The following is a 22,370-nucleotide window of genomic DNA, read 5'->3' on the forward strand; positions in this document are numbered from 1 at the left end:
TTGGCACGACACACGTATGGTGCAGGATAGATATCAGTCTGTCTGTGTGTGGCGTAAATGCTTCATAGCAATTCACAGTGTATTTACGGATGGTTTAGGTGGAATATAAAGATGAATTTGAAAGATATGATTCAGTCACTAACTTTCAATCACATATGTTATCGAAATGATATTAATGCTGAAACCCAAAATATGTCACTAGTCGATCAACTCTATCAACTATGAAGTCGTGCCCATACCAAGATACACAAGCTTCCTTGTTTGTATCCCTTATGATAATTATGATAAGTGAGTGAAGATCTAAAATAATGGAAATTGTAATCCGTCACTTCGTTGAAGATGAATTCATTCCTGATTTTCTTACAACTCTGTAGTTCGAATATTATTTTATAATTCCCATATTTCTTAATGTTATTTTTTTCTTGGCATCTTTTTTTCTACTGTAATCAACATTAAGGTTTTTCCGACTTCATAGCTTTTGTTCTTCCATAATAAATTCCTCTCATTATACATACATGAGATGCTGTAATTTAGTCATATCAGTGAATATTTATACTAGGTCCTACTTCTATAATAACTAGCTAAACGACTGACTGACTAAGTTTAAGCGGGAGCTTCTATGAGGTGTTGAAATTGTTTTTTTAGTTTTTAATATGATCTTCATTGTCTTTTTTTCGTTTGCACCATCTCATTAATTTACTAGAAATCAAACGTCAGCATATTGGATTGTTTAAATTTATTCACATCTAAAGAAGAACTAGATGGTAATGAAAGACCCGTAAGTTTCATATTATTATTAACATTTATTTATAATTGTAGACATGTTATTGTTATTTTTGTCATTATTGGTGGTAGCAGTAATTGTGGTAATGTAGAGAACGAGGACTTGGTGGGGAAAACCAATTTATTGTTTTGTGCAAAATTACAATGTCTTAGTTAAGTATGGAAACTATACATTAAATTCTTCATTTGCACATCCTTCCATCATTTGTCCTTCACATGGTTCATGCTTTCAATCCCGTTGTTATTACAATTACTTTCTGTATCCCTTTCTGTTTTCTTCAGTTTAACCTTATTTTGACAGGCATTCCACTTCTGATTGATGTACATACTGCCTATATCTGTCGACGTAAGTAGTATACACAACAGTAGTAGTAATAGTTTTACTGTCAGTTTACTGATTAATGAAAGCCTGTACGATATTATTTTACTAACAATAACATTCTATTAAAAATACAACGGTCAATTCAACTAGTTTAAACATTTTATACAACGAGTTAATAGCACTTTTTGATTGCCTAAACGAAAGTAAGGGAAACCTGTAACTGGTTAATTCATAGTAAGATGTGTTTAGTTGTTTTGACCCGGATTCATACTTTGTTGTGAAAGTATATAGCATGTTCATAATTTGCATAATTAAAAAAGATCAGTTGAGCTGTACTGTTATTTTTATCTTGATTGGTTATTTTATTTAACATTTTCGATGATAGATTATGCTTATTTTCTAGTTCTCAACCAAGAAATCTGAACCCATTGACGGACCTTAGGAAAACAGTCAGTGTTTTAGCGGGTTTATTCTGTGTTTTGGTCCATCAGTTCCTAGTTATTGTTCCCATTGTTCTGTGGATTATACGTCAAGATAATAGTTGATTAAGTATCCATAACACATATATTCCACCCACCTTAGTCAATAAAGATTCATAGCTTCATCAATCGATTTGTCATTTTTATTAAGTACGTTGGATCTTACTTCAGGATTACTCACTTGTTCGTTCCACAATAAACAAGCAATGTTTTTATTTCAGAGATCTGACTAATAAATCCATGCACACATTAATCTTTCGTTCATTTTACAATGAATTAAATTCAAGTAAGCAGAATGCAACTTTCTTGATCATTTTCATTACAGTTCAAAATCGTTTTCAATAGCGTATTTACATTCACTTTTTTCTCCTTAGATCCCAAGTTTTTAAATGCTTTATAAATTTCCTTTATTTCACCAATTTATATTTTCTGGAATCTTATCGTTGTTACCTAATCTTTCCTATTTCCACTTATATTTCTACTACTGTGGTGTGTGCTACTGATATCGACAGATATAAGTAGTTTGTACCACCAATCGAAAGTGGAATGCCTGGAGGAAGAAGGTTAGGAGAATCGAATAGAAGTGAACGGTAACAGAGAGTGATTGGTATGGAAACGAAGGAACAACAAAGTCTGAGACGATTGGTGGATATTTTGCAAATGATGTATTTACTGTATAGTTCTCAGATTTTACCAAGATATTCTGTAATGTTGTATTCGAACACATCTGATGCGTTTGGTCAGAACAACAATGAAAGCTTCTCAATTGAACCGCTCAGCTCATGGAATACCTATGCTATACTTTTATCCGTAAAATTTGATTTGTGCGGGAAGTTTTCAGTTATTCAATGGTGTTCTAGCTTAGATCATCTACAATCTCCACAAATCTTCATACTCATAAAATTAATTCGCATATATATCTATCAAGTCATGGAAACGAAAAATATATGTAATATGATAATTTATTGAACATGTGATTATTATTTCCACTTCATGTCAAAATGTTCTTTTTTCAACATGAACATATTCAAACATTACGCATTAGCTTTAATAACGCTATTCATTTTCCAATAGGAAAAGACTACGTTCTATCGTTTCTGTCATAAAATATTGATAAATATCTATCTATTATATTTTACGAGTGTTGGTACAGTAAAGAATATGATTTCATTGGGATTATGAGACTACATAGTGTATGTGATGGAAAAGTTGGAAATTACATTGTGGATACCACATCAGTTGAATATATATATCGGACTTAGAAATGATCCGCATAAAACCTTGAGTTTTGGTTATCACTCATAAAAATGTTTGTCCAGTTATGAATGGAAATTGTCACTGTGGATTGGATTCGAATTCGTTCCATAATCACAGATATTATTACTACCGAGCTATTTGAACCAGCTTGATTCTTAAATTCAGTAAGGCTACTTTTCGGTTTATAGAAATGTGTATTTTGTTATCATGACGAATAAGTCGGATTTCCGACTGGTTCGTAGGAGTTGTTTGAATCTTCCCTTTGTTGATGTTGAGGACTAAAATTGATCAATCTTCTCTAGCATATGCGCATCTAGCATTACTACGTATTCATAAACATTTTAAGCTATCTGATAACCACTAGGAGTAGAAATTAGGGGGTTTGTTCCCTCCTATTCGAAACTCGTCCACTACACACGATTACACCTCAGTGTTGGTGTTTACCTTTATTGTGCAAGCTAGTTGGATATATTAACTCATTAGCTAAATAGATAACGCGTCTGTCGTTTGAAACGAAAGGTTGCCGGGTTCGAGTCCCACTGCGAGTGTCTACACAGCTCCAGATAAACCCAGCTGACAGGTTCCAAAATGGGATGAAACTCACATGGATTCTATAGCTAGCCACTTTCTAACTCTGTTTAAAAGGCAGCTGAATATTTTTACATTAATATTTTATTTTACCCCAATTCTATAAATAGACGGAAGAAATCAATTGCATTTTTCTGTTTTTATTTTTAAATGAACAGATTTGTAGTCGATGTAAAACTCGAAGAAGATGTACCAAAAGTTTTTCCATTCAGAAATTCCCACAAATTCTTGTACTTCGTATCCTTTTTACTGTTTTGCTGGATTTAGTCATTTTATTAAAAGGGAAAAAGTTATTAGTTATTTATATTTTGGAAGAATCTGTAATATATTAGCATATTTTCGACTACGTGATTCATTGCTGTCCTACAGGATGGGTATAATAGTTATTTTGCCTTATCTAAATATTTATTTATAGAATAAAGTACATTTATTAAGTTGTAGTATTTGTTTCAATGTCTTTCTAACTTTACTGTGGCTAACTATTCAGTAAGAAGAGTAATTGATATACATAATGCTAGTCTAAAATCATACTTCATCCTCCATGTTCTAATACTATTGTTCTGGTCACCAAACTTAAATGTTAATCGACGTCGTGCTTGTTTGGTCCTAAGTGCTGATTGAATCCTATCAATCAATTTCCAATATAATAATCACTAGTCTAAGTGACTGGACACCGCATGAACAGTGTTTCGATGTAACGTCGTTGAAGGTATCTGGCAGAAAGCTATGAACCCATGTCTCTTGTTAGTTAGTTCTTTTCGTCAAGATGTGATTAAGAAGGAGGTCAGTGACACTCAGAATAATTTAATGGTAACGATGTACTTTCGAATCCAACAGAGCATAAATTTCCATTAAACTTCAAGTGAACCTTAATGACAAATGCCAGTTAGTATGAAACCCATGTTCAGCGTTTCCTGTCAATTATCTTCAATCGAGGTACATTGAAAACGTTGTGCCCTGTTGTCGAAAGACGAAATCTCGCTATTGATGTTCGTTTGATAAGCAGTTTATTTCTCTTTATTCTTTTGTAAATATTTAATGTTTGAAAATAGAGTATTAGAAATGTTATAAAAATGCCTTTATCTACATGTAGAGGCTTACAGAATTTTTCATACTTATCAAATATCAAAACATTAGTGCACACAATATAGATTCACTAATACTAGTAGCTACATTTAAATTTGATCCGTGGAATTCAACTAAAACATGGCATCAGTGCTTGAAGTCACCAACTTCTGGTCCGAGCCATGTTGGTAGATGCAGACTACTTGGTTAGGGTTCGCTTGACTATCGTAACCAATGGTTGGAGACTGTGTGACATGTCTCAGAATCGATCACAATGGCATCGGTGTATGCACTCTTTGTCTTCCCCTGAACTATGAGATTAAAATCGCTTTATACCTTTGTTTCTACGAACTAATTCTCTCTCCCTGTATTATATGCTTATATACAGTCTTTCTTTTATTTATTACTACCATTGAAGTGACTACTTCGATGAATTTGGTATTCATCTTGTTGTGTTAATGAGATGTGGCAACTTGAACTGATGCATATATGTGTCTGATCCTACGTTGTCGCTGACTAACTGACAATAATCAAACATTGTCTACAAAATTATCAAGTGATACTAACATTCTAACATACTAACAAGTTGATTTTTACAATCCCATTTATTTACTTTTTTTAATTTTTTTTGGTACACATCCAAACATCTTTAGGTTTCTTATACATTTTGTACACTGAACCCCTACATAGAAAGTGAAAAATGATTATTATAACAGTTTGAATAAATATTATTATACATAATTAACGAATGAATATACCGAATTTCTACCATTTTCTGCCAAACTTAAAACAAACTTTACAGAAAGGAATGACGCCAGAATTTTTTTCTCTCTGTTTCTCATTCTCCTCCTCCTCCTCCTGATCATCATCATCATCATATTTTCTTCTTTGTTTTACAAGGAAATATGCATATACACATGGTACCATGTATATTTGTTTTGTTTTTTTCAAAGTACACATCTCATCCCCTTAAAAAGTTGTATTACGTTAGCTATTATAACATAATATGATATTGAAATTTTCAAGCGGCTTACTTAAATGATAAATTCAATACTTTCCATACTTTGGTATGGAAATCGTTAAAAAATAGTTGTATTAGTTAGAAAAAAGTGATGTAATACAATGTGGGATATAACATTTTGGGTATTACTAATTGTAATGTGTTGTAGTATTTCGTTGTTAATAGCTTACACTGAATAAGATCATTTACCATTGATACTATTTGAGCTATTTGTACTATGGTATGCGCTACTTACTGATAAGGACAAATATAAGTAGTATTTAATAGGAATTAGAATTGAAATGTTTATCAATAGAAGATTGAAATAAAGAAACGAGGACTCAAAACAGAAAGCAATCAATGTAACAATAGAATTGGAAGAACGATAGAGTATGTATAGGACAACTCAAAGAAAATAAGCAAATTATGTATTCAATGTATGATTTTTAATTTAAGTATATATATATATAGGTGGTGAACGACAGACAGAACGTAAGGCTAGTTCCGGATAATAAAGTACAGTAATGCATAAATAGTTCTTAATGATTTTTTAAAATTGAATTCTGGTTTCCTTCTGTGAACTTTCATTATATTTGTCTAGAATATTTTACTTATTACCAATATCATCTTATTGATATGCTAAGGTTAAATGAACAGATAAATAGATTGGATATCAATATATAAATTAGCACAAAGTTTGTCGATCTATATGATGTAAATTAAAACAGAAGGAATTCTATTATATATATATTGAAGATAATTGGAGAATGCATGCCAATTTACAGGAATGATTAGATTGATACTGAAAATAATAAGGATAAAGATATAAGATTAAATTTCAGTAGTTGAAATCATGAGTCAATTGAAGCTAGAGCACCATGGAAAACCTGGTAGCACTGGACGGCCATTTCGTCCTATTGTGGGACTCCTCAGAAGTGCGCATCCACGATCCCACCCCCTGCGAGATTTGAACCCAGGACCTATCAGCCTTAACCACTAGAAAATGGTGGGCGGTGGTGCAGTTTCGTGGATTGGTTGAAGTTAGACACTAACACCGTTCGATGCAGGCCAGTCCAGTGGTCTAATGGTTAGGCGCTCGCTCACGAGACTGATAGGTCCTGGGTTCGAGTTTCGCGAGGCGGGATCGTGGATGCACATTGCTGAGGACGAAATGGCCGTCCAGTGCTTCCAGGTTTTTCATGGTGGTCTAGCTTCAATTGACTCATAATCTCAACTATTAAAATTACTATGATATCCACAAAACCCCTTCTGATAATAAGATTAAATTGTTTAGAAATGTGTGGTTCGTAAGCTGTTTTGAGAGGACACTTTTCCCCTTAAGATGATTGAAGTAATATGGGGCAACAGTTAAGGACCAGTTATTTTTAGTAAGGAAAAGATCAATAAAATCTTGTAAATATATCGTATACAGAAGAGTATTCTGAAACATTGATATTAGTAGAATACCAAAAGGTTAGAAATAATTGATTATCGAATGATCAAACACTAATGATAAGTAAGAAGTCTAGTCATTTATTCGTAAAATTATGAGACTAGAAAAGAATATAACATAATTTGATAATGTTTAGAATTTTTTCAACTCTCATAATAAGTTTTGTGCATAATGGTCATCTGAAATGATAATGCAGCCAAATATATTATCCATTTTTTCCCATTACTCTCTAATAAAACTTCATAATTAATACGACGTTACCCGCAAATATTTTCTAGCCTACAAACATTTCAATGTATATAAAAAAACATTCTTCTATATTATGTGTGTTTGGAATTTTTCCTTAACTAAAATGATCATAGATTTGAAACGTTTCTCTGGTGAACGTTTTCGTTCGAAAATGTCGGTTATGGTTGATTATCCTTTAAGAAATTTAGATCTCATTGGATTTTCTACTTCAAGTTGTAAGTTATTTTATTATATTTTATGTATGTTTTGTGGTACTTTTTTTTCATAATGTCAACCAGCTATAGCCGACGTAAAACTTGACCCAAAGATGTAATTTCATTCCGATTTGAGAAGTAGGTAGATAATAACAATATATAATTCAATGAAAAGTCGAAGGATGACAAACAGTCAGTAACTATAGTGATTAATACTATATCTTCCTTTGATTGTCCCTATTCTTTATTTAAACTTTCTATGTTAACGAATGTTGCTTATCAAAGTGCAGTAAACGATCAAGTATAATGTTTATTTATTAATTATTTATTTTAACACATAGATATAGGTACAAGAAGGCACCAAATACATATGCGCGACACAAATCTCATTTGATATGTGTGAGGGCTGTGATACTACCCGGGTGCCCAAACCGAAGCAGGTGGTTTTCTTAGAAGGACTTACCCGGAGCCTTCGACCTGAAGGTCTGATCCACAAGGCAGTGGAGCATCGTAAGGAGATGCAGTCCCATGGTAGCCGGTGACCAACGATTGGTTCATACGTCATTTGTTTCTTCAGGACCCTGGAGCCCATGTGCACCATTGGTTTGGAATCAGGGTTTTCCAAGTCCTCTAGGTGGACACTCCATGTCCACCAACCAGGTTGGAGAGCCGTACATTCGCTTCTCGTCCTCTCAATTTCGTAACAAACACCCCCACTACGAGAAGACAGTGAGTAGGACTTCCCTGGCAGAGTCTATATACACGTGGCCATGTGAGATCATTTCGAGAGGGAGATCGGACTCTCCCCACTCTCGGCCGTCCCAGGGCATTTGGGGGCTTGTGATTGATATATGATAATAATTTGTATTACATTTTGTAAGATTTGTATAATAAATCTTTTTTCTGAACTTAGAAAACAGATTTTTAAACATTATTCAATTAGAATTACGAAAGGCTCACCGACAAAACTTTGCTAAAGTTTATTCAAAGAGTACCCAGTTATATTATTGACTAGGTATTTGAACTGAAAACAGCTATATATTTTTTTTAGTGTAGAGATTGATAAAATGCAGTCTCGTAAACTCCGTGGGCCATAATAAATAGATGTTAGAAATACATTTTTCCTTTTCTAAGTATAGAATGTCGCTTCACCAACACCTTGCTCTAATTCCTAATCTAACCGTAAGAATTATGGTAATCAACCATGTTGGGCATTTCACTCCTTTTGGGGTTTTTGTCATGTCATACAGGCTGATAAGGTCTTGACGTAGATACAAAACTTGCTTAGCTTTCCGAAGCTTGCCCTATTCGTAGCTCACTCAAGACATTTGTCTGCCAATGAAAGATTGAGGACACTGTGCATCAGTGTCTGTGAGGTAAAGGTCTTAATAGTCCAAGTTTTTGCATAGTTTGAGAGTGTTTAACTGAAAGTATCTTTAGAACTGGTTCATATCTGTTTTGTTTAAAATACCCAAAATATTCAACCACATAATGGAAATTTGCTCATCCGTATCGAACATTATAGTTGTAAATATTGAAATAATTTTATTGGTTATAAATAGATATTTTTCTGATTAACAATTACATCGCAACAATTTTCAACTAACTTATTTATAGCGATAATTCTTATGAACAGAAACTATACTTGCTTAATTTATCTAAGATTGGCAATTATTTTTATTTGTCATTATTACTCTACACATAGTTTCTGTGGTTATTTCATTTATCATTACCTGTACATACTAGTATAGTATCACATATATGGTAATAATAATAGCAATAATAATAATAATAATAATAATAAGAAGAAGAAGAAGAAGAAGAAGAAGAAGCAGTGACCAGTGGAGTTCAACCAGGTCTGTTGTGAGATAGTAACTCACTGGAGACAATCGTGCATTGATTGAAGTTAGACATTATCACCGTTGGATGCCGGCCTAGTGGTCTAATGGTTAAGCGCTCGCGCGCGAGGCCGATAGGTCCTGGGTTCGAGTCTCGCGAGGCGGGATTGTGGATGAGCACTGCTGATGAGTCCCACAATGGGACGAAATGGCCGTTCAGTGCTCCCAGGTTTTCCATGGTGGTTTAACTTCAATTGACTCATGATCTCAACTATTAAAATTTCTAGAATCCTCATAAAACCCCTTCTGATATTAATAATAATATTAATAATGATAATAATATCGTTATGATCGTTATATAATTGATTATAATATTAGTTTCAAGTTTATTTGTCAATTTCTCGGTTTTGAGCATATACTGTTCTAATCAATTTATGTAATAATATCTTTATTGAGTCCATTTCAAAGTGCTCATCCACTTTCGAGGAGTTCCCATACTGGGACGAAACGGCCGTCCAGTGCCTACAGTTTTTCAATGGTGGTCTATTATTGATCTATCCATGATATCAATCTAAACTCAACAATCTCCACAACCCTATACTGGTGTATTTTTAATGTAGAGTTGTATATTATTTGTTTGTACCATTAGTGATTTATAAACGTACTTCGATTAAAATGAAAGTAATTTGAATAGTTATAGTTTGAAAATTTGCTATCATTCTGACTCGGAACATTTTATCAAGTAACGAAGAGAGGTTCATTGTGTCATTGAAGAATGAAGGTAATTCAGCGAAGAAAATTTTCTTTTCCATCATTTCATTTACATATGTTGTACAATCATCTTGACAGTTAATTTCCTATTCAAAAATTGTAGTCCATAGTAGAATAGAATAGGGTTGAATGATTATGGAGAAAAAAATTAAAGTGGTATGTTGTCATGAATTGTTTATGAAAATTAGATATTGAAAGGAAGTTATGTAATAATTGGTTGATGAGAAGTGTTATTGTGTCGATAATCGTTCACTTGATAGCTATTATGGGCGATGCATATCTATCATTTTATTTGCTCATATGAAGCATGTTATATTGGCCGCACAAAGCGAGCTCTCTGGGCTTCTAAAGGATTACAGAAGTCAATCAAAAGCTCAGTCTTAGAACATCTAGTTGATTCTGGCCACCTTACTTCACCAGAAACCTTATTTAAAATCATACATACAGTCAGAAGAGTCGGCTTAAAAAGAATGCAAATGAAAAACTTATGTACATCAGAGGCTATTGCTATCCACCACTTTAAAACTCACCTTTGCATACATAAACAGTATATTCAGTCTCTCATTCTTACATTTTCTCAACCTTCTTTTCTATCTACCATAATTTACATGTTTGTTTTTTTCGAATTATCATTTCTACTCCTTTTCAATTATTTTCACACCTATTAATTAGCCATTAGTACAACCTTTAATTATTCTATTCTTAATGGCTATCAAGTGGACGATTATCGTCACAGTAACACTTTTCATCAACCAATTATTACATAACTTCCTTTCAATATCTAATTTTCATAAACGACTCATGACAACATACCACTTTAATTTTTTCTCCATAATCATTCAACCCTATTCTATTTTACTATGGACTACTATTTTTGAATAGGAAATTAACTATAAAGACGATTGTACAACATATTTAAATGAAATGATAGAAAAGAACATCTTCTCTGAATCACTTTCTTTATCAAGTCTCCTGCATATAAGCACTTAAGGAACTAAACCCGATAACATCCAATTTGTTTTCAGAAATCACATGATATATTTCAACAATGGAGTCGGAATACTATAAGTTATATTTTCAACTTAAATCTTGTTTCTGATGTAGTTTACTTCACATTTAGGACTTATGGTGAAGAACATCAGCAACAAAGTTAATTACAAATAAACTTATCATTATTTTTTTAGCAAGATGAGTGGCTTTAATCTATCAAGTGTATCATATTTTTCATTGATTTTATTTATCCTATCAATATTTAGAGCGATTTAATATGTAACATCTAATCAAGTAAGTGATCAACTGGCAGATAAATAAAGGCTAACTTCAGGAACCCCTAGACACAGGATTTGTAATAGTTATCACTCATCTAGAGAGCGGTTCTGCAGTCTTATGGAAATCGATGTTCCCTGTTAGATTCAATTCTGAAACACCTAGTTTCATAGTGTGTGATGTGACCGTTGTGTTACATAGGTCGTAACTGATTTGTAAGCCTTAATTATTTACACTGGATGATAATAAGTTGTAACTAGTATTATATTTGTAGGTAATACTCATCATAGATTGCTCATATTTAAAGTGTAATTAGAAACTAGGATAGCTGTTTTAACCTAGCGCTTAGCTTCTCAGTAGTGTGCGTCCAATACCCCACTGGCAATTAATCCCAAGACATTGAGGTCTTGTGGAAAGCGCATAGCCGTTAGAGCTACTGGGTTGGGGTCCAGTGGTACTATTCGAAACTTAGTCAGTTTGGTATGAAGCTATAAGGTTATGCAAAGCGGTTGTGGATAAATGTTTCACTCCGACATCTTTCAACTTCAGTAGTTTTGATTTCTCACTAGAACTTGTGTTACACCTTGAAATAAGTCATTAGTGAGCTGGTATTTTAAATGCGATACATCTGTTACGAATACCATGACCAAATTATATCAACCTCCATAAAACGCCTTCAAATAAACAATGTGATATTTGTTCAGTCCTTAGTGCTGGTCAAATTTTTGTCAATTTAATTGCAATCTGGGTGTTAGCTTAAGTAACTTGACATGGGATCGTTTGGTGCTAATTACTGGAGACAATCAATAAGGTGAATAATGTTTCCACCAAACTTGCAATTACATCTTGCTGGCAAATATCAGTGAGCACAAAAAATTATCCCTAGGACCTAATGATAACCTCAAATCCCACCTAAGAACAAGAAAAAGTATGTGCACTCGATATCGATTCTAATCGTGTTATTGAAGCTTGATAATCAGTAATGACCAGTTAAACATGACATCGGCTTCTGTTATTAGTCAGGAAAGTTGAGCAGATGCATATTTATTTCATGATCTACATTGTTGATGACTAAGTATTTGAAGTCAACTAGAAACATTTATTGTACGGTGTGTTTAATTTCAAATTTATTTCTGTTGTCTTTCTGTGATTATTTCGGCTAGTTTGGAGGTAAATGGTAAGGCGTATCTCTTTGTATTATGGACTAATTATTACTGTGATAGAAAACGACTTAATCAGAAATCATAATTTAAAGCCGTTGTTTGATAAAGTAGTAACGTCTGTATATATGAAAATTATATTTGAAATGATCTCAGCGATTGAAATTTAAATAATTTCAACGTTTCGGCCAACTGACTTGTCTGGACTTCTTCAGGGTAATAATCGAAATCAAAATCATAAAAATATATATATAGCTTTTTAACAATCAAAACTATACTCGGCGCCCGATTTCTGTCAAACTATTCGTTCTAATCTTGACGAATATTCGTACAAAATAACTTCTGTACTTCAGATTTTGATTAATACTGCTACGTGCTCTGAATAGTTTCTTTGGATTATTTGTTCTTCTACTCAACCACTCAGGATAAATTATTTAGTGATCGAACAACAGTCAATGTCTGTAGGTCTGACATGTGCTTTGCACGTTGTAAGTGCTGTGTAAGTACTGGTGGTGGCGTGAGTGATAAGATCAATTCACGTATAGTAAAACCAGAGAGGCTTACGTTAATCTGGTCCATTTTGGGCGCATATGTGGTGTTAGTCTGGCTGTAAAAGGTCGGATCTACAACACATCAGTGAAACCAGTTTTGCTCTATGCTTGTGAAGCCTGGCCTCTCCGAGTTGAGGATGTTAGACGACTCTGTGTTTGATCATTGTTGTCTCCGAAGGATTGCTGACATCCAGTGGCAACACGATGTTAGTAATGCAGTTATTCGGCAACGTGTGTTAGGGCACAGTGAAGATACTTCATTTGGTGTCACCATCTTAGAAAACCGACTTCGATGGCTTGGATATGTTACAGGAATATTGTCCCAGAGCATTCCACTTCGTGCATTATTTGCCGATGGTGAGACCTGTTGAGAAAAGCGGTGATGTGGTCACTATATGACATTGTGTTCTGATATGAAAGAAAGCTGTGTAGGGCTGGCTACTATTGATCTTTCGTATTTACCACCGATTTATTTGCTGTCAGGAAAAATTCGTCCTTTTTATATTATAAATCTATTCGATCGTAAAATAGTGCACAGTAATGGCTTATTGTGAAATTCATTACATGAACCATTTTATTGATTTATTTTTCGAAATTTAGGCACTCAGAAATCAGCCCAATATAAATTATACGCAGTTTCAAATCACAGTGGAAGTGTTTATACCGGACACTACACTGCATCTTGTTTAAATCCTTATACAGGTGATTGGCACTCATTTAATGACAGTCAGTAAGTTTCGTTTAATGAATAATAATTATATTTTACAAATTCAACTCAGCAACTGACTGATGCAACATTTGAGGTTTGTTCTTTTCAACACTGGATCGAATTAAGGACCATCACTTCTTGTAACTGGCAAATGCTTTCTGAGTATTGAGTAATGATTCAATGGTTCACAAAATAAAGCGATAATAATTAGATGTTGTTGTTACGTGTAACTGTATTACTCTTGATATGCTTCATTAAACATGTTACAGCTTTTCAATAGAGCTACAAAAAAATCAATCTCAAAACATTTACACAATTTGTTTATAATACAATAGCTTGATGGTCTAATGATTACTGTGAGATCATATGGTATTTTGTTTTGGTTAAAAGTGTGCTTCACTTTGTGATCTCAACAAGAATGAAATTGCTATACCATTACACCAGGGCTTTCAGTCATCCTTAAACTGTCTATAGCGAAAACTGAACTTACTTTTTGTCGATTTAAGCAACAATAACAGTAAGAAAAAGTGAATAAACTTAACTACAATCTAAGTATTTCATTACATTCAGTGATTGAACTTAATTGACAGGATATCCTGAACATAGATTTCATGCTAACTAACACTTGTCAACTAAGTGTACTTACAAACTTTAGAATACTAGTTGATTCAAACTCTCACTACTGAATTTCAATTTTGAGAGATATTATAACTGAGCTTTTAGAGACTTGAATAACTTACTGATTACCCCCACATGAAGATATAAAACTTAGATATTTTCATTGATCAATTATAAATAAAAATAATTCTATGAAATTTATTAATACCGTCTAAATTACTAAGACTAGTCACAACTAATTATATAAAAGAATGGATATGCACTGATGAGGAGTCTCACAATAGGACGAAACAACCATCCAGTGCTTTCGATCATTTTCAATGAAAAAGGCATAATAGTTATTATTCTCATATTGAATTATTTGATTAGATGAATTAATTAAATATTTAAGTATCGTTTTTTTTTTCTTCTCTTTTCATATTTTATTTTCATATTTCTTAATTTTGTAATAGTGTACATGCAATCTCAGAGAACTCAGTTGTTTCTGCTGAAGGTTATGTACTTTTCTATACACTTATTCAATGAATTATTTATTCACTAAATTGGTTTTCTTTCTTTCTTTCTTTTTTCTCTTTTTTGTTTGTTCTTTATTTTTTATTCATTTTTGGTTTGTGTATGATGAAGTTTTCAAATTGAAGAATTTTTATTTCAACTAATAGTAATAAAACTTATTTCATATATAGAGATATACACTTGAATGTAGATTGTATTATAGTGCCTAATGTAATTGTTTTCAAGTTTTCAATTGATCTCTTATTACATATAGACATTTAGTGATTAGTATTATTATTATTATTATCTTAATGTGGTTATGTTCTGATTGTTATTGTGCATAATAAGACTCAATTTAATATGAATATTTGAGTTCACTATTGTTTGGGCTTTCATGAATGGAAAACAGCTATACATATATATATCTATGTATAAAGAGAGAATGAATCAAATGAAGCAATGATTAATGATATGTAATTGTAAACTAATTAAATTAATTGGGACCTTAGTAGTATATATATAACTTCCTCTTTCTAAGTGATTAACATACCAGTATATTGTAAATTGTTGTGTATTATTGTTCCTATTTAAGCATCCATGGACCATATACAATACTGATATATGTATATATATATCATTGTACTTTCTTTTTAATATAATGTGATTCACTACTACTCTATTGCTACTCTACACTTACTAACACTAATAAAACTGCTTAATTTTTCGAATTAAGGCTGTGATGTTTATTATATTTTCATTGTAAAAAAAGAAAAGAAAAGAAAAGAACAATCTATATCACCTTTTTATTACTATATAGATTAGATTACAACTAACAATTGTATTCTATAAGAATACTATATGACAAACAAACAGATAAAGATCATATTTACCTTTACCTTTAAACAAGAGAGATATTCATATTTCTTTTTAAGGATTCGCGTAAAAACTGCTTCTGTATTATTATTATTATTATTATTATTATTATTATTATTATTATTAGTTTATTGATTTAATAAACAATAATAATAACGGTAATAGCTCAATTCTTGAATGAATTTACTTCTCCTTTTCACACTGTATGTCTTCAACATTCAATTGATTGTACCATCTATTCTTGTTCAGAGAAAAGATAGTGCATGGAATTACAGTATTACACAATAAAACATTACAGATTTTCAAGTGTATACATTCATCAGTATATATATATATATGTAATAAATAAATGTAATTTCTTATTACTTATATATTTTCAAGTGAATAAATGATTTATTTTGTTCATAAATTCATCAATTGTTATATCTTCTGCATTGTGTCCCTAATCATGTATAACGTGATGATACCGCCGCCAATTAGAGAACAATGATTTATCGATCGGACCAATGACGCGTAAAACCTTTACGAACAGTCTAGAGTCCTTATCAGGACTGTTTCCTGCTTAGCTTTGCCTGTTAAGTCCAGAACACTAATCTCAGCCTCCACCATATCAATCATGTATTTCAAACATACTGGGTTTATATACAAAACCAAACAGACTACATCTTACCATAAAATAGAAAATAACATTTGTACAAGATTTAGCCAAATGTGATCGTGAATGAGGGAGATAGTAATTGATAGACAGAGCATAATTCAAGAATGGTATAATAATAGTTCTGAAGTCAAAATAAGGCTCACAATAAGAGGAACACGAATATGAATAGTTTAGTTACATAACAATTATACGATAAAAATATACGTATAGTATTGGTCCATAAATGGATCCCAAAAGTTACTATTAATTATTCTCATCGGGATATAACATTACTTATTTGTTATTTTATCATTGTAAAGAAGTTCTTGTTACAGATAATGTTATTATGAAGTTGTGTGATCAACGAAACTAATTGTAATCTACTAGTATTTGACCACAGACGCCTTAAAAATATTGCTGGCGTCTTCTGGGATCACCGGGTAATTAATAGTGAGGTTAGACGCAGAGTATTAGGGAGTGATGGTAAATCAGTTGATGAGGTTGTGAATCTTCATCGACTGAGATGGTTGGGTCACGTGTTACGTATGCCTGGACACCGATTACTACGGCGTGCAATGCTATCCGGTGTTGGAGATGGTTGGAAGAAAGTTAGGGGCGGCCAAACCAAGACGTGACATCAGTGCTTAAAGTCACCAACTTCTGCTTCGTGCCAGAATCGATCACAATGGCGTCGGTGTATACACTCTCTGTCTTCCCTTAAACCGTGAGATTAAAATCACCATATCTTTCTTTCTACGAACTAATTCTTTCTTCGTGTACTATATCCTTATTGCAATCTTTCTTTCATACATTACCACTTCTGAATTAACTACTTTTATGAATCCGGTGTTCATCTTGTTGTGTTAATGAGGTATGGCAACTTGGACCGATGCATATATGTGCCTAGTCCTACGTTGTAGCTGACTAACTGATTGTAAATATATGTTGATTCTAATACTTCAGTACTGGAAATAGATTATAATTATGTGAACTCTTTAGATACGTGTTGATATTCTTATCAAGAATCGAATCCGTTACTAATAGATTCAGATGACGCGTACTATAGATTAACGCAATGAGTTATGATTGTCAGATTATATATATATACTTGTAAGGGGTCATGTTTTCCCTTTGTTAATATTCACAAATGTATTTTACCTCTGTTTGCCCACCTTCACCAATTGATAGTGCAGTGCTAGCGCTAACGTGAGTTCAGATTATTTAGATTTTTCGTCAAGAGAAATCACTTTTATGTAATAGGGATAACAGTGGTAACATTTTTCTATTTCATATTTCCATAATGACTTTTACAGTTGTCTGATTGGTTATTGTCACTTTTAGCTTGTAATTTTTGTTACGTCTCAACGTCTACGCCATTTTATAAAACGTACGAAGTTTTTACATTTTCATTTCGAATTTGTTAAGTATCAAGTCCTTTTTGTTTAAGTCTTCCTGTCTTCTTCTTGGGTTATGGGTAATTGTCATCTGCTCACTAGTAACTGAATTCAAGAGATACTCCTGGAGTTCTAGTGAGAAGCCGTTACCAGTGCAGTTCAACCAGGTCTGTTGTGAGATAGTAACTCACTGAAGACAATAGTGTACAGTGGCGCAACTTCGTGGATTGGTTGAAATTAGATATTAACACCACTAGATGCTGGCCCAGTGGTCTAGTTGGTTAAGCGGCTGGCGCGAGACTGATAGGTCGTAGGTTCGAATCCCGCGGGGTCGTGGGTGCGCGCTGCTGAGGAGTCCCGTACTTGGACGAAACGGCCGTCCAGTGCTCCCAGGTTTTCCATGGTGGTCTAGCTTCGATTGACTGATGATTTCAACTATTGAAATTTCTAGAATCCCCACAAAACCCCTTCTGATAAAAATGGTAAACGTTCGCATCTGTTACGACATATATACCTCGAAATTTTGTTATCTGCAAATTGGAAAGGTCATTTAATGAAAGTCAGAATGATTTGGAGTAAATTGTTCAGTCACAATCAGTAGAATAGTCATTTAGCAAAAATGAAAATGCCAAAATTTGTGTGAATAAAATGTATAGTAGGAGAATTTCATCTTGTCAATTGAGATAATAATGATAATAGTAATAGTAATAACATTGTTGTGTGAATATAATATGTAATAAGAGGGGTGTTATCAAGGTAATTACGATAAACGAATTAGGAATGATGGATGTGAAGTTTAAGATGGAGGTAATCAAAATATCATAACAATGAGGAAAAAAGGAAGTGGGTAAGAGGTTTATAATATTCGGTTTAGATATCCAGTGATCCAGTCTTAGGCCAAGGTAAACATAGAGGCTGGATATACCTTTTCTGGATACATAAGTTTGGCTTTCTATAGTTGATTCAGATGGCTTCAGCTATGTAGAGTAACCGTAATCTAGCTTCTTGAGGTAGATATTTTGGAACTTGATATAAAATAGTGAAAGCTTCCTCTATTTTGATATTATATTCACTATCTACCAAGTTAGAAAGGATAGTGCTATTAATCGATTTAGTGATTCCTTTTCCCAACCATGCTGGTACATGTTCACGAACACTCAAGAATAAAGCCTTCTTTGTAAAATATCATAATTATGAACTTATAACTGTAGAGCTTGATGATGAAGTTATTGTAAACAATTGTTCGCTCAAATATTCTTCATTTTTGAATATTCTATGAGGATTTTTAAGCTGCTATAAAGAAGTGAATAGGAATTAACAGAGGGGATTATCAAAACGTTACAATTTTCCGTGTAGTAATAGTAATAACAATAATAAGTAACCTTTTTAACTGAAATTCCATTGTCTTTGTATACTCGATAAATTATTCTTACGAAACTAGTTTTTTTTCTAGTTTGTTGAAATGAACCATAATGTGTCTCACTTACATACACCTGTTACTCCTCATGAAGGAGCATAGGCAGCCCACCAGCACTCTCCATCTAACTTTGTCCTGGGCAATCCTTTCCAGTTCATCCTAGTTGTTATTCATCCTTTGTTTGTAAGTGTTTATAATTAAAATATTCATTGCTGCTTACGAAATAGATGCAAAAACTATCTGACTATTTATCTATATCATACTAAAAAAAGAGATTTATATGAATTGGTAATTCACTTAGAGTATTTGAAATGGATTTTTTGTTTTACACTGTATCTACTGATGACAGTTACATTAGTGTAGATTTCACAACTTACAATAATGTCACAGTTGTTAACATTGTAGATGATAGTTGTTTTGTGAGGGTTATTTTGGTACAAAAACAAAATAAATTTTGTAACAATTGTTCAACTTAACAACAATTTGAAAGTCTTAACATTTGGTTACTAGTAGTCATCAAAGTTTTTTTTCTCAATCATTTTATTTATAGAATAATCATTAGGTAGAAAACATAAACCTTGCACTATATTGTAAAAGGACACTTGAGTAAACTATCAATGGATGGAAGAACATACTCAAAATATATGTAATGTTTACATTGTGTGTTTCTATTAATAGGAGCGTTATGTTAAGAGAAAATTTGGTTAAGTAATATTACTCAAAGAGTAATTAAAGAAATTACAATTTGTTGACAAGTTTTTTATAAGCATAACATTGGGATATGACTGCAAAGCATTTTAGAATCGTTCTGATTGACCTATACAATTAATCGAGATTGTTCAAATATAAATGAAGTTTCAATATACTGGTAAGGTATTAACTATGGGGATTAATGAGGTTACATGAATGGGCTGTTTGAGTGTACTCAGGCAGTTAGTATCAACGTAGAACTTTGTGCGTATGTACATCAGTTCGAGTTGCCACACCACATTAGCACAGAGATGTAGTGGTCGATTCAAATCCCGTAGTGGTAGAGGCGGTAAGAGTATAAGCAGTAATCGGGAAGACTAGTGTTTGAAGATGTTATTCAAGGAGTATAATCCAGTGAAATAAATTTGGAAAGAGAAAAAAAGGAGACAAGGAAGATTCAGGAGATTAGAATTTGGGAGAACACAAGAAGTGAATGTACCTGCGCCATTGCAAACGATTTTGAGCCATCTCATTCAAGGTCTCTAACCATCGGTTGCTATCATCTCGCGGTTCCTAACCAGGTAGTCTACACATACCAATATGGCTCAGTCCACTTGTTAGTGACTTCATGGATTTGTGCCATATTTTGGTCTGGCCGCCCCTAGCTTTCTTTCAACCTACTCCTACACCATAAAACATCGCACGTCGGTGCAATCGGTGTTTGGGCATACATAACACGTATCCCAGCCATCTCAACTGATGAAGTTTCACTACTTCATCAATTGATTTTCCATCCTTTTATTTATTTATTTGAACACTTCCTTACCTAGTATCCGTTTTCTAACAACTGCATTAGTTACTCGGTGGTCCCAGGGTATACGAGCAATGCTTCGAAGACACCTATGATCGAATACTAGTAACCTACGAATGTCTTCTACTCTTACTGGCCATGTTTCACTGCCATAAAGTAGTTTGAGTGTACTAGTTAAAGTTATAGAAAGAAATTAAAGGCTTTTCGATGTAATCTTTTAAAATAGTATTGAAAACGTTATGAAACACTATATGCATTTAGACTATAGTAAATAATAAAATTTAATTGTATTTATGAAACCGCTGTTATTAATTAGAAAATAAATAATTCCTTAGTCTGTTACATGTGATAAATCAGCATCATTTAGTGCTACATTTCAAGAAGTTTAGTAACCCAGAATTCAGAGATCAAAAGAAGGTTTTGATTAATTTTATAGAAATCATTAAAAATAGATCATCTAGTACACGTTTATACTTCGATTTACTTCATGACAAAATAAAGTTCGTAAATAGTACTCATTAAGAATTGACCTTGGTTGCCGTGCGATTGTAAACTAGGGAGAACACGATAGCTGTTTCAGCCCATTATAGGTTTCTTTAATAATTTACAATGGTATGTCGACTAAAGTTATTCTGTTAGAAGTGCAATCTATAAACCAAATCAAGTTTAAGAGGACCAATTCATCAATTTACTATCAACCAAATAACTCTTTGTTTAATCTTTTGGAGGTTTATGATACTATAATTAACAGCATATTAATTAACTTTCATGTATATTGTTTGTTAATGAAACAACATTAAATTTAATTAGATGTGACGCTACCTAAGAAAATTCTTAGATGGGGTTTTCGGGTACATATCTTATTAAGGAAGTGTGAGACACATGTTTCACTAATCTTAGCATTCACAGAAGAGCTGGTAGTAATCCTTATCATGTACTATTCAGTCTATTTTTGTCTATACAGGCCTGAATATGACGCGTTTTATTATGAGCTTTATGAATCACATCGTACTTATTTTCGGCAATGCAATTATCCATTGGTATATATGGCACGTTGGCTACAAAGAAGAATATTTGCTAGTTTAAATGTGTCTGTCAAATTAGTTATTTTTTAATCTGTTGTTAGTTTGGATGTATAAGTTATGTAATACCCAACTCAACAGTGTCTATTGGCATAAAGATTTCCATACTGAGTTCATCTATTTACTCTCTCCATTTATCTGTTAATATCTGTGAATGGGACACACCATCATTCGAACTTTTCGTATACAGCTTTCGAGACTGATTTATATAAACATGGCAGGGCTAAGACAATATACAAATTTGATCCAGTGTATAGGTATATACACTGGGGACCAATAAATCATGAAGTCAGATGAGCCACTAACAGCTTCGAGTTCACTAATGTGGATGGTAGGAATATTGGAGTTAAGTGGGATTAGTGTAATCTCCTAGCTTGCATTCAATTCACATATCAAGATGAATAACTAATATGGCTTGCCCTGTCTAGGAACAACAGTACATTATCGAAATAGAATGGTTTATCAGAGGGAGTACATTGATGAGGTACAGTGTTAGGATACCACCACATGAGCCAGTTCTTGGTGTACACTTAATTAACTAATTTTGGTTATTCTTGACCCTTGGAATGTTCAGTAAACTTTCCAACGTTCAGTGACCTACTATCTGTTGTAGAAGCGGTTTGGTTCGATCAGTAATTTGGATAGGACCCAACTATATTTCATTGACTCTG

At 33.0% G+C, this 22,370-nt stretch overlaps 1 protein-coding gene across 1 annotated transcript in view; it reads left to right on the forward strand.

Moving 5' to 3' along the window:
• Positions 1 to 21,270, forward strand: part of USP21_1 (Ubiquitin carboxyl-terminal hydrolase 21) — a 57,061-nt gene extending 35,791 nt beyond the window's left edge. Inside the window, exons 9-13 of the mRNA XM_051209943.1 lie at positions 704 to 778; positions 3,588 to 3,666; positions 7,310 to 7,411; positions 13,577 to 13,706; positions 14,756 to 21,270. Coding sequence (XP_051075427.1) covers positions 704 to 778; positions 3,588 to 3,666; positions 7,310 to 7,411; positions 13,577 to 13,706; positions 14,756 to 14,828 — 459 coding nt within the window. The 3' untranslated portion in view covers positions 14,829 to 21,270. The remainder of the gene's footprint in view (positions 1 to 703; positions 779 to 3,587; positions 3,667 to 7,309; positions 7,412 to 13,576; positions 13,707 to 14,755) is intronic.
• The last annotated feature ends 1,100 nt before the right edge of the window (positions 21,271 to 22,370 follow it).

Source organism: Schistosoma haematobium, chromosome 1 (assembly GCF_000699445.3).
Source record: "Schistosoma haematobium chromosome 1, whole genome shotgun sequence".
Lineage (NCBI taxonomy): Eukaryota > Metazoa > Platyhelminthes > Trematoda > Strigeidida > Schistosomatidae > Schistosoma > Schistosoma haematobium.